The following is a 13,426-nucleotide window of genomic DNA, read 5'->3' as shown; positions in this document are numbered from 1 at the left end:
CCTTGTAAAGACCCAGAAAAACTATTCTTTAAAAATCCGCGCCTTGTAAAGGCCCAGAAAAACTATTCTTTAAAAAATCCACGCCTTGTAAAGACCCAGAAAAACTATTCTTTAAAAAATTCACGCCTTGTAAAGACCTCCAGAAAACATTCTTTAAAAATTCCACACCTTGTAAAGACCTCCGAAAAATATTCTTAAACCCCCCTATCTGCCATAAAGACACAATTACTTTCTATAAATACCTATAAAATACGTGTTAATTTATTATAACTCTTTTTGTTTTTAAAAAAAAAAAATAACAATATAATTTAAAAAAATATCTACATTAAAACGCCTCATCCCCTTGGCCATTTAATCCCGCCTCCATTGGTATGCCAGCCTCTTTCATTTCCTTAATTATTTTCTTATTAATAATATTTTTAATATTGGCATTAACATCCGGCAGAAGACCACCACAGCGGGCAGCATGTTCAATACGCTGTGCAACATCAATTTCACGTCGTGATGAAATTAAATTCGTAACCGTGCAACGTTCCATATTGCCAACACGACCAATACGTCCACTACGATGTATATAATCGGAAATGTGTAGGGGAAAATCGAAGTTGATAACATTGCGGGCTCGGGTGGTATCTAAACCGCGACTACCGACATCAGTGGTGGAGAGTACATCACATTCGGCGTTTTGGAATTGTTCGAAACGTCCCATGCGTATCTTCATTAACATATCACCATTGAGATTTAGGCAATTTACCCCACTATTGTTGAGAAATATTGAAACGTAATCACAGGTGGGTGTTTTGTTGGAGAAAATAATGATTGGTCTTCGTAGCGCTAACTCTTTCTTCACCAAACTCAAGAGATGGGCTGGCCGATCGGCTTTGTTGACACGTAGGAATTTTTGTTCAACATGAGGCATTAGTTTGTGTAAGTTGGGACTGCTAACCTCTTCGATGGTTTCCACATCAATTACACGATGCAACAGTTCATTGATATTTGTGGGCATTGTGGCAGAGGCCAAAATCAATTGGGTACCAACTTCCGTATCTGTTTGAGAAAGGTTTTTGTGAAACTGGAAATAAAATCAAAAATGAAATATTACCTTTAAAAAACAGCGGCTTACACTTACCGGAAATCTTTTCAAAAAATGCACCAATTTATCGGAGAAACTATCATCCAGTAGAGTATCGGCTTCATCGAGCACTACATGACGCACATGATCCATACGATAGATACCAGTTGTAACCAATTTACTTAGGGCACCCACAGAAGCCACTACTATATCAACATCATCAAACTCCGGGTCCATCATTAGGCGTTTTGTATTGCCACCCAAAATTGTTTTTACCCGGACATCCATATCAGAACACAATTGCCTAACAACGTTGCCTATCTGCGAGGCCAATTCTCGTCCGGGCGTCAAAATTATACCCAATGGAGAATTCATTTTTCGTTGATTTACCGCGGATTGCTTGCGTTCCAAAATTCGCTGGACAATAGGTGTTAGATAGCACAGCGTTTTACCACATCCCGTCTCAGCAGCTATCAAGGTGTGATGATAGTCATAGATTTTTGGCCATCCCTGACATTGTATTGAAGTCAATTGTTTGATGTCCAGTTCCTGTTTTAAATTATCCAATAATTTATCGGTTAAAGGTAACTTCGTTGTGTTCAAGAATTCCAACAAGTCCTGCATCTCTTTCGCCTTTTCCTCTTCCGTCACTGTGGCATTTATCGTAAACCAATCACCTTTGGATTTCTTGTGTAACCATCCGGACGAAGCGAGAGGTATGGTTCCAAATTTACATTGTGCCTCTTGGGGGACATACAAATTGAAGTTCGGTCGTTTACATTGTATAATCGCAGGTCGGGTTTCTTTAGATTTGTTTTTCGGTTTTGTGCTGGTAGCGGCCTTTGTGGCTGCATATCTTTGAAGAGGTATCCTCGGCAGTGTCTTTGTGAATATTGTCAACATTTTTAATTGAAGAAGTCCTTATTTTTTATAATAAATATTGAATACGGGTGTATGCCGGTCAAAAAGCATGAAATTACTCGTGCTGCTTCTTCTTTAGAAAGAAGGACATAAAGGGGAAGATGGTGATAAAGACTAAGCATCAAAACAGAATAAACAATAAAAATCGATAGTTTTGTTATCGATACCGATGTTTGTTTAAAAAACAGCTGATTCGGTAATCAAGAAAAATATTGCCACATGCTCATGGTACAATTATAAAAGGTAACAGCAAATCCCAGCTGATTTGATTCCAACGTAATACTAGTGTCAATATGAATTTGACAAATTATATTTTTAAAAAATCACCCAACAGGAAAATTGGGAACGCATACAATTTGAAATTGTTCTTTATTAATGTGCTCCCGTATTCAATTTACTCAATCTGCCTGCTGGGAAAGTTTGAGGAAGCAAATCTTTCTTGAAGGAATAACTCGCTATTCCCAGCATTGTCATATGTGTTACACATATATATGGCAATGGCTCAATTAAAGGAAAGGTGTGGAAGCGATAGAAATATAAATTTGATCGATTTTTATTCATGTTTTTCAATTTTTATTTTGAGGATTCGAAAATATTCTATTTTCAAAATAAAAATAATTTGATGATAATTTGTTTGTTTGTTTACATTTTTCTGTCAAATGAGTTGACACAAGTAGAACTTACAACAACAAATTTCCATGTGGTTGTTGTATCGTTTTTTGTACAACAACACTTGCTGTTACCTTTTATTATTATACCATGCCACATGCTTGGCCCAAAAAATCTGGAGGTTATACGGATATATATGGTTTATTCCCGTACTGCAAGAATCTACTATTTGTTACTACGATAACACATTTTTCCTTTATGATATCGGAAAAAATAGTAAAAACTCGTAGATTCAGACCAATAATTGGTCTGTTCCCGTACTGCAAGAATGTACGAGTTTTTACTATTTTTTCCGATATCATATCATCATTGGTCTGTTCCCGTACTGCAAAAATCTACTCGATTTTACTATACTCTTCGATATCATAAAGATAGTATCGTTATCGTAGTAAAAGATAGTAGATTCTTTCTGTACGGGAACAGACCAATTATATTTTCGATTTTTTTCCTTTATAAATTGTGAAAGCTTTTTTGGCGGTCGTGACTGCAAAGAAGAGCTTGAGTCTAGTTTAGCGCCTGAAGTCCTGAAGGAGTTGTCGCGGAGGTGGATCTGTGTTATGGTTGGGATGGCACGACAGATAACATGCCATCAGTAACTGTCTAGTAAACAACACGTTATATTGCTTGACTGGCAGCATCCTGGACTCCTCATAGAGGTGATCGACGCTCGTCATTGGACAAAGCCGGTTGCAATTCAGAGTGCATTATGTTGTGTTGTTTGCAAGGATCTCCATTGCGGTGTCGCCAAGGAAAGAAGTTCAGACAGGGGCAGCATAATTAAGGATGGCACGATCTATAGCCTTATATGACGTTACCTAAATGGCTTTATCCTAGCCCCAAGAGGTGGCAGCCAGAGCTTTCATAACTTTATTCCTTGTTTTCATTATTATTCCTTCTGGTTGATGTAGTTGGAATGCGAGGAGAAATGAAGGAGGATTTTCGGATTATGGACGGTGGGGATGCGCCTACCTTCAACGGAAATGTCCAGACTTTGTAGTGGATAATTTTAGGTTGCGCTCCCGGAAGTAGTTGGCGATAGTTGGGTAAATAGTTGGATATTTTCGCTTTTACGTCGTCAATGTTAACACCGGATGGTATAATCGTACAGTCATCGGCGTACGACACCACTGAAACATCTGGTGGAGTAATGGGGAGTTTCGCAAGATACATGTTGAACAAAATGAGATATGGGACACCGGTACTCACATTTTGATCTTGCGATATTTGGATTTTTGGGCACTGAACTCAACGAATGCTTGCCGGTGGTTCACAAGCCAACGCTTGATACCACTCGGAAGTGTGGGATCTGTGATGTCGAATTTCAGTTCGGAATTAGCGGCCGTATCGACTAAGGCTATAACGTTCTTATCCGGGCCACTGTATGGCTGTATAAGGCCAGTTTGGCTGTATAAGGACCCAAGTTTGACATTTATGGAGTTTTTCAAAAAATTCGGGGTACAAAACCCATTTTTGTCAGTATCTTCAAAACGATTTGAGATAACTCCTTCCTATTACCACTCAATGGAAAGTTAGTTTTATATTAATCGGATCCGGGGATAACCAGGTAAACGTATCCGACCTTCCTGGTCTAATAACCGGGTAAGACCCCCCAAGAAAATAATATACCTCTTTAATTAGGGTAAAAATAACTACCTCTGGAAAAGCAAAATCAGAAAAATCTGATCGTTCAGGGAGAGACCATTAAAAAAAAATCTTAACACATGTGCACATATGCTCTGTTCCCGAACCTTCAACTAACCAGTTTTTTTAATTTTCCCTTTTTAAATATGAACAAGTTTTACTATTTTGAGAACGGGAACAGACCTGTAGCCATAACAGAAACGAAAACAAACAAATCGATTATTCAACATTCGATTACATCGATTGTTATCGTTTTAGACATTTCCGATCATTTGATCAGAGTCGATAATCGACTCAAGTATCGCTGCTGGCTTCTCTTCTTCTTTCTTTTTTAGCGTGTTGTCAGACGTACACGTGTTTTGCCGCTGACTGTTCGCAGAAAAATATTCAATTTTACACCGATTTTCAATTTATTTCCAACAAATTTCATCAAAATGACCGAAGTTACCGAACAACAACCCGAGAAAGTTGAAGAGGTTGCAAAGGAAACTCCTGCCGAAGAAACCACCGAAACACCGGCCGACAATGGCAGCACCGACGCCGCCACCTCTGCCACCGAGGGCAACACCACCGATTTGGAAAAGAAAATCATGAGACAAGTTGAATATTATTTTGGCGATGCCAATTTGAATCGTGACAAATTCCTGCAGGATCAAATTGCCAAGGACACAGACGGTTGGGTACCCATTTCTGTGTTGCTGACTTTCAAGCGTTTGGCTTCGTTGAGTTCGGATGCCAATGTTATTGCCGAAGCATGTGCCAAATCCGATGAGGGTTTGGTTGAGGTCAGTGAAGATAAGTCCAAGATTAGACGTCACCCGGAACGACCATTGCCCGAACACAATGAGGAGAGACGCAAGGACATTATGTCACGTACCGCCTATGCTAAAGGTTTTCCATTGGACTCGACAATGGATTTGTTGTTGGACTACTTTGCCGCCTACGAAAAGGTTGTACACATCAACATGCGCAAATATTTGGATAAGCCCACCAAGACATACAAGTTCAAGGGTAGTGTCTTTGTGACATTCGAAAAGAAGGAACAGGCTGAGGAGTTCATTGAAAAGGCCAATGTGAGTGTGGAAACTGTACTCCATCAAATCTGGTATTTAATTTTTATTTTCTCTTTCCCTTTAGCCCAAATACAAGGACACCCAATTGATTGTGAAATGGCAAGAAAAATACATTGAGGAAAAGCGCGAAGAACAAAAGGCTAAGACCAACAAAAAGAAGGAGAAAAAGGAAAAGGAGGAAGAAAACAAAATTAACCTGCCCAAGCGTTCAGTATTGTTCTTCGATGGTGCCAAAGATGATCTCTCACGTGAAACCATTAAGGAAGCCATACAAAAGGTGTCCAGTGATTGGGATATTGCCTATGTTGAATTCAATAAGGGTGATAAGTCCGGTCATGTTCGATTCCATGAAGAGGACTCTGCTGTTAAATTCCTGGAAAAGTTGGAAGATAAGAAAGTAGGTTGAGGATTATTTTATTAAGATATGGGTCTTTCTCACATTTATTTTTTATTTCTTTTTTATTATTTTTTAATTAACAATTATCGCATTTATTTCAGTTGAAAATCAACGATGATCTTACCCTCGAAGTTCGCACCCTCAGCGAAGAAGAAGAGACAGCCTTCCTCGAAAAGGCCGTTGAAAACATGAAAAATCGTCGCAATCATTTCAATCAAAAGAAAGGTGGTTTCAATCGTAAACGTCGTGGTGGTCACAATGATCGTAACGATGAAAAGAAAGCCAAGGCCAGCGATGAATAAATGTGTGGGCAAAGACAGGCAACACATGTCAGCGGCATCGGTCGTGATTATATTTATTTAACCCCCCAAATCAATTTTAGTTAGATCTACATACATATTTACTTTATATACAACACATACCTATATAGATTTATATATACATACAACAAACCAATTTATTACATTTAGTAATATAAATATTTAGTTTGTTTTTGATTTTTTACTTTCTCATCAGTAGTTCTACTTTTGAACTATGCAAAAAAACACACCTCTAAGTTATACATTTTTTAATATTGTATGAATATTTTTATTATTTCGTAATTCATACAATAGATTTTGTGGTTTATAAAATTGTATGAAATTATATCTTAACGAATGACTGTTTTAAGTTTACAACAACAATTTTTTTTTTGAAAACATTCAAAATTTAAAAAAAAAACGTATAAATACAAATAAAAATGTTTGCATATATTTTATAAGAATATGAGAAAAAAGAAAGAAAACAAATGACTTACAACAAATATAAAGAAACAAACAACTACTAAAATTAACGTTTTTTAATAAAAAAAATAATAATGTTAATTAGTGACAGGGGATAGCAGATGAAAATAGTGTTGTAGAAGGTTTCTGATAGTCTTTGAACATAACATTTTCAGTAATCCTCGTTTATATTGTCTTCAAAAAAATATTTCTAAAAAAATCAAAGCTTCCAATTATCTTTGAAAATTTTGGTATCGAACCTTATTCTAATTTTTGAACAAAAATTCAAAAAGCACACCTCCATCCCTAATCATAAATTTTAAATAAAAATAACAAAAAATACAAATTGAAATCAAACATATGATAATCTTTAAATAACTCACGATTCTAAAAAACATTTTATTAAGTCATTGATTGATTTTATGTTTATCCCTTAAATTTTTTTAATCAAGCTTCAGAAGGTTTTAAAAAAAAGTTAAAAAATCCACGCTTTATGTTTGGTCCTTAAAAATGAAATATTTTGAAAAAAAATATATTTTTTTACCTGAAGAAATGTAAAAGAATGCAAGTTCAGGAAGTCTAATGGTTAGTTCTTTTATTTTTTTGGTACTTAAAAACAATATTTAAAAAATCCTTACTTATGTTTAATTCTTAAATCTTCGCAAATATTTTTTTTTAAATCAAATCTTAAGTTTAGGCATCGAAAAAATAAAGACATATCTACGTTCGGCATTCCTGCAAAATTAATACGTCTATGTAGGATAACTTTAAGTGGCACAAGGTCAGCAGTTAAAGGCAGAAAGGACCAGTCGGAGCCTTTAATACCGAACTAGAATTCAGACAAGGTGACAGTTTTTCGTGTGACCTTTTTAACATCCTGCTGGAAAAGGTCATAGGAGAGACAAAAGTGAACAGAAATGACAATCTGTACACCAAACAACACATGTTACTCGCCTACGCCGATGATATCGATATAATGGGTTGAACATTGCGAGCGGTAACATCCACCTTTGAACAATTTGAGAAGGAGTCTGCCAAAGTGGGTCTGGCAGTAAACGACGAGAAGACCAAGCTGATGGTATCAGTAGGCTCGGACCAACTGTTGAACTCGAGAACTTCAGCTTCGAAGTAGTAAAAGATTTTATATACCTTGGTAGGTACCGCCATAAATAAAACGAATGACATCAGTTTAGAAATTCGGAGAAGGATTGTGATGGCCAACAGATGTTACTATGGTCTGAGCAAACAACTCAAAAGCAAGGCCACCTCCCGCCAGACCAAACTCATACTCTACAAGATGCTGATACTACCCGTGCTGTTATATGGATCTGAAGCATGGGTACTTGCGCAAGCAGATGATCCGGCTTTGGAGTGTTTGAGATAAAAATTCTCCGAAAGATCTATGGGCCGATCTGCACTGACGGTGAATATCGCCGTCGAATGAACCATGAGTTCCAGTTATTCTCGGACATCGACATTGTTAGACGTATTGAGCTGCAGCGACTACGTTGGCTAGGCCATGTTGTGAGAATGGATGAAGATGCCCCAGCCCAGAAGGCATATAAAAGCGAACCAGCTGATGGTTCACGCAGAAGGGGAAGGCCGCGAATAAAATGAAAAGATCAAGTGGAAGAAAACATTGCCGAATATGGTCTTTCAAATTGGAAAAACTGCGCAAAAGACCGACGCGCCTGGAAATCTTTTTTAAGCTCGGCTTATGGAATGAAAAATTCTTTCACAAGCCAGCTAAGTAAGTACGTATTTTAATACTTGAAAAAACATTTTTTTTAAATCGAATCTTAGGTTTAGTTTTCAAAAAATATTTTTTAAAGACATATTTTACATATTTTTTAAATCCATGCTTATTTTAGTTGTTTGCGTTTATGTTTAGTCCTTGAAAAACATTTTTTTGTTAAATCCGCTCCTATTTTAGTCCTTAATTTTTTTAAAGTCCTGCTTAGGAATACTCATGAAAAAGTTTATGAATTGTTTATTAAAAAACTTTATGAATAGTCCTTAATTTTTTTGAAAATCCACTATTTTATTTAGCCCTTCAAAAATATTTTTTAAATATACAGGATTACATATGTTTAATCCTTGAAAATGTATTAATTTAAAAGGCCACGCCTATGTTTAGTCCTTGGAAAAATATTTATATGAAAATGTTTTTTTTTTAATCCACGTTGTTTAGTATTTCAGAAAATTTGTTTAAAACATCCGCGCTTAAAAAATATTTTGTAAAAATCGTCGCTTATGTTTAGCCCTTCAAAAATATTATAGTTATTGATTTAAACCTTAATATATATATATATATATATATATTAAATTCACGCCTATGTTAGTCAAAAAAATTTTTTGTAAATCCACGCTTATTTATCACCAAAAATCTTTGAAACAATATTTTTAAAATTTTACGATGAGTATAGTCCCTGATATATATTTCAATATTCAACAATAAAAATAACATTGGTCCTCTGCTCATGGCATTTTAATAAAGTTAGCAGCTGAAATAAATATTTGAAAAGAAACCCACACATTTGATTTGTTTTAATTTTTCGGTTATAACCTTTTTTATTTTTATTATTATTTTTTTATTATTATTTTATTTTTAATTTTCAATGATTATTATATTGCTTCTTAATATATCTATATTTTTTGTTTTGTTTTTTTTTTTCAACTTATTATAATAAGTTTATGTATATATATAATTTTGTATTCAACAATTTTTCTCCTGTTTTTTAGGTTATATAACATTATTATTTTTTGTATGGTTTTAAGGTTATGTTTATCGTTATTTATATTATAATATTATTTAACTTTTTGTTAACTTACAATATTTTGTGTGTATGTGTGATTTTTGGATATTTATATAACATCAATTTCAAATACAATGTTTGTGGGGAGTTGATTTCTTTAATATTGAAATAAAGTTTGAAAACAAAAAATAAAATAAAAAAAAAAATATATTGAATAAATGCACAATTTAGAGAATAAAAAGCAACACATTACAAATAAATTTAGAAGTAATTTGTATATATATTTTCTAGGAACTCTCATTGAAAGCGAAAAAAATTAGGAATTTTGTAAAAAAGTGAGGTTATAAAATTAAGAATGATCCCATAAAAGCATAAACATTTATGTTGGATTCTGTAAACATTTTTTTGTTGAGTTTTTATGTGTACAGCGAATTTTCTGTTAGAAAAAAATTTCAAATTTGAATGAAAAATAAAAATTTTGGTTCATTGCACCGCCTAAAAATTATAGGCGTCGTTCCTTTTATGATCAAGCATAACAAGAATTTCATATAAAATTTCAAAGCGATCAGTGCGACATTTCCGCCCTCAAGTGGGGGTAATGGTAATACTAAACAATATCAGAACACGTAGACATCCTTAAATATTTACGTATAACTTCCACATCGGAAGTACATACAGCCACATAATTGATATCAAATTAAAGGTCCTCTATCCTCTTGGATATACAATAAACTTCTCGGGTCTATGTCCTTCATGTGTAAATATATGCGCCTCAGAATACAAATGTTGTAATTTTTCACACCAAAGTCTGGGTCCATTTGACCCGATCTTCATCAAAACAGTCATGCTTATTCTTTGGCAAAATTCCCTTTCTTGTGTAAAATTTCGTGGTCTTCGGGTCAGTATATCTCTTTAGTAAAACTGCTCATTTAAATTTTTCCAAAAATACGTGAAATTTCAGTCATTTTAATCTAATTTCAAAATAACATGAATTACTTAGATATTCAACTTTTAATAGTCTATATCTTTTGATAGACAAAAAAACTAAACTGATGTCAAAACATGAAACCAATAGAGTTATTTTAGTCCATGAATGATTCTGAATTGTATCGAAAAATCATTTTCATTATTTGCTGCTCATATTCAACTCGAAGGCTGTATTCTTCAATCGCATTTAATCAATCATGGTAATTTTGTTAAAAAATTATTAACTTCACTTTTTTCTACCAATTTTTCCTAAAATACTCAAATTCCCCACTAATAAGTTGATTTACTTTGTTCTGCCCTAATAACAGCTAAGTGATTTATACACCGAAAAACTACAAAACCTCCCCAAAAAATAATTTCCCCTTACTGTATCCCCCCATTAACAACACTGTTCAATCAATTTTTTTCCAATAAATCGTAAAATTTCAGTCATTCAAATCCAGTTAAAATAATTTTCAAAAATCATGATTTTCTTAGCAGCCCTTCTTTTATTTGTCCATGTCTATTGATACAGAGAAAAACTACACAATTTCCCCTAACCCATAGTGAAAATTTCATCTAAATATCTCCATTCGTTACAAAGTTATAGCCATTTCAATTTAACCTTGTGTCAAAATATTGCTGCTACACGATTCTGTTTGCCTAGTACCGCAAATGGAAAAATCGATGAAATTGCATCTTCACAAAAACCTTAAAAATTCACAGCCTGCTGTGTTGTTACCAGATCGCTTTCAAAGGGTTTTGGTTAATTTTATAAAATATGAGCATACTTTCAGGCGCGTGATTCCAATAGAAATCAATTTTAAATTAGTATGCCACAGGGTTTTAATTAAACGCCTAAAAGTATGCTCATATTTTACAAAACTAACCAAAATACACTATGGCAGCAATCTGGCAACAAACACAGAAGGCTGTTTGTGTGTGTGTATTTTTCGGTTTTTGTGAAGATGCAATTTCTTCGATTTTCCCATTTGCGGTACTAGGCAAACAGAATCGTGTAGCCGCTATATTTTGACGCAAGGTTAAATTTAAATGCCAATAACTTTGTAACGAATGGAGATATTTGAATGAAACTTTCATGATCGGTTAGGGGAAATTGTGTAGTTTTTCTCTGTATCAATAGACATGGACAAATAAAAGAAGAACTGCTAAGAAAATCATGTTTTTTGAAAATTACTTTAATTGGGTTTGAATGACTGAAATTTGACGAATTTTTGGAAAAAATTGATTGGACAGTGTTGTTAAAGGAGGGTGGCGGTAAGGGGACATTATTTTTTGGGGAGATTTTGTAGTTTTCCGGTGTATAAAGCACTTAGCCGTTATTCGGGCGGAACAAAGTAAATCAACTTATTACAGTAGATGTCGGATATAAGAAACTCAAAAAAAGCCGGAGATTTCTTTCTTATATGCGTTTTTTCTTAAATGGAATTATCGAATATAAGAAAGTATAAGCTCGGTGTTTTTGATATTCTTTCTTTTATGCGATTTTTTCTTATATGAGATGTGCTTATATCCGATATCTACTGTAGTGGGAAATTTGAGTATTTTAGGAAAAATTAATGCGATTGAGTTGAATATAAGCCTTTGAGTTGAATATAAGCAGCAATAAAGAAAATGATTTTTCGATACAATTCAGAATCATTCACAGAATAAAAACCCTAATGGTTTCATGTGTTGGCATCAGAATGCCTACCACAATGGTGGTGGGGTATAAAAAGTTCGATAGATATTTTCACCGGTTCGAAATCAGTCATTTTTTTTCATCCCGTTTGCAACACTTTGAAAGATTCACCCAAGACACCATATATTCTTGATCCGAATAAAATTCAATGACGATTTGTTAGGTAAGGGTACCTCCCAAACTTCAGTATTTTGGGCGGCACGTTTTTCATCCGAATTGGTTGTAATTTGGTACTTTGAATTCGTTTTAGGTAGTAAACCTTCCCATCAAAAATTATCAATGTTCGCCCCTTTTTTAGAATAGCCCCCATATATCGGTACCTCCCAGATTTCGGTATTTTGAGGAGCTTGAGCACATTTTTCATCCGAATTGGCTGTAATTTGATATTTTAGGTTCTCATTGGGTGTCAAATTTCGCTACAAAAAATATCAATATTGGTCAACATTTTAGAGTAGCCACCATATAATGGTACCCTTTATTTGTCGATATTTTGAAGGACTTGGGTTCGTTTTTTAACCGAATTGGTTGTAATTTTGTATTTTGTGTACTCATCGAGTGCCAAATCTCACTACCAAAAATTATCAATATTAGTCAACTTTTTAAGATAGCCTCCATTTAAGGTAGCCCTCATTATTCGGTATGTTGGGGGCCTTGGCCACGTTTTTCAACCGAAGTGGCTGTAATTTGGTATTTTGGGTTCTAATTGGGTGTCAAATCTCACTACCAAAAATTATAAATATTGGTCAACATTTTAGGGTAGCCCCCATATAGCGGTACATCCTGAATGTCGTTATTTCTGGGAGTTTGGACACATTTTTCAACCGAAGTGGCTGTAATTTGATATTTTGAATTCTCATTGGGTAACTAATCGTCCTACCAAAAATTATTAATTTTGCTTCAATTTTTAGGATAAACACCATACATCGGAACCCCAAAATATCGATATATATGGGAGTTTGGAATCATTTACAAACCGATTCCGTTGTAATTTCGTATTTAGAGTTCTCAATAGATGTCAAATCTCACTAACAAAAATTATAAATATTGCACCACTTTTTACGATATCCCCCATATAATGGCACCCTTTATAATTCGGTATTTTGGGGACAATCGGCACGTTTTTCAACCGAATTGGCTGTAATTTGGTATTTTTAAATTTCATTAGTTGTCAAATCGTCCTATCAAAAATTATCAATATTGGTCGAGATTTTAGGGTAGCCCCCATATAAGAATACCTCTCATATTTCAGTATTTTGGGGGGCTTAGCCACGTTTTTCAACCGATTTCGCTGTAAGTTGGTATTTTGGGTACTCATTGGGTGAACAATTCCACAACCAAATATTATCAATATTGGTCTACATTTAAGAGTAGATATCATACCTCCCGAATTTCAATATTTTGCGGAGTTTGAACACAATTTTCATCCGAATTGGTTGTAATTTAGTATTTTGGGTTCTCATTGGGTGTC

The 13,426-nt window shown here is 34.5% G+C and overlaps 2 protein-coding genes across 2 annotated transcripts; one reads left to right on the top strand and one right to left on the bottom strand.

Moving 5' to 3' along the window:
• Window positions 1–325: 325 nt before the first annotated feature.
• On the bottom strand, window positions 326–3,832 carry LOC133337356 (probable ATP-dependent RNA helicase DDX28). Its single transcript, XM_061545586.1, has 3 exons — window positions 3,632–3,832; window positions 1,130–1,954; window positions 326–1,072 (listed from the first exon to the last, which is right to left on the bottom strand). Exons 1-3 carry the CDS (start codon window positions 3,830–3,832, stop codon window positions 326–328), a joined length of 1,773 nt encoding a protein of 590 aa, XP_061401570.1.
• An 851-nt stretch (window positions 3,833–4,683) lies between these two features.
• On the top strand, window positions 4,684–6,080 carry LOC133337354 (la protein homolog). Its single transcript, XM_061545584.1, has 3 exons — window positions 4,684–5,376; window positions 5,441–5,773; window positions 5,875–6,080. Exons 1-3 carry the CDS (start codon window positions 4,738–4,740, stop codon window positions 6,073–6,075), a joined length of 1,173 nt encoding a protein of 390 aa, XP_061401568.1. The 5' UTR covers window positions 4,684–4,737; the 3' UTR covers window positions 6,076–6,080.
• The last annotated feature ends 7,346 nt before the right edge of the window (window positions 6,081–13,426 follow it).

Source organism: Musca vetustissima, unplaced genomic scaffold, assembly GCF_032173495.1.
Source record: "Musca vetustissima isolate MV318-11 ecotype Yass unplaced genomic scaffold, APGP_CSIRO_Mvet_v1 utg49774, whole genome shotgun sequence".
Classification (NCBI taxonomy): Eukaryota; Metazoa; Arthropoda; class Insecta; order Diptera; family Muscidae; genus Musca; species Musca vetustissima.
This window is presented reverse-complemented; position numbering and strand designations above follow the sequence as displayed.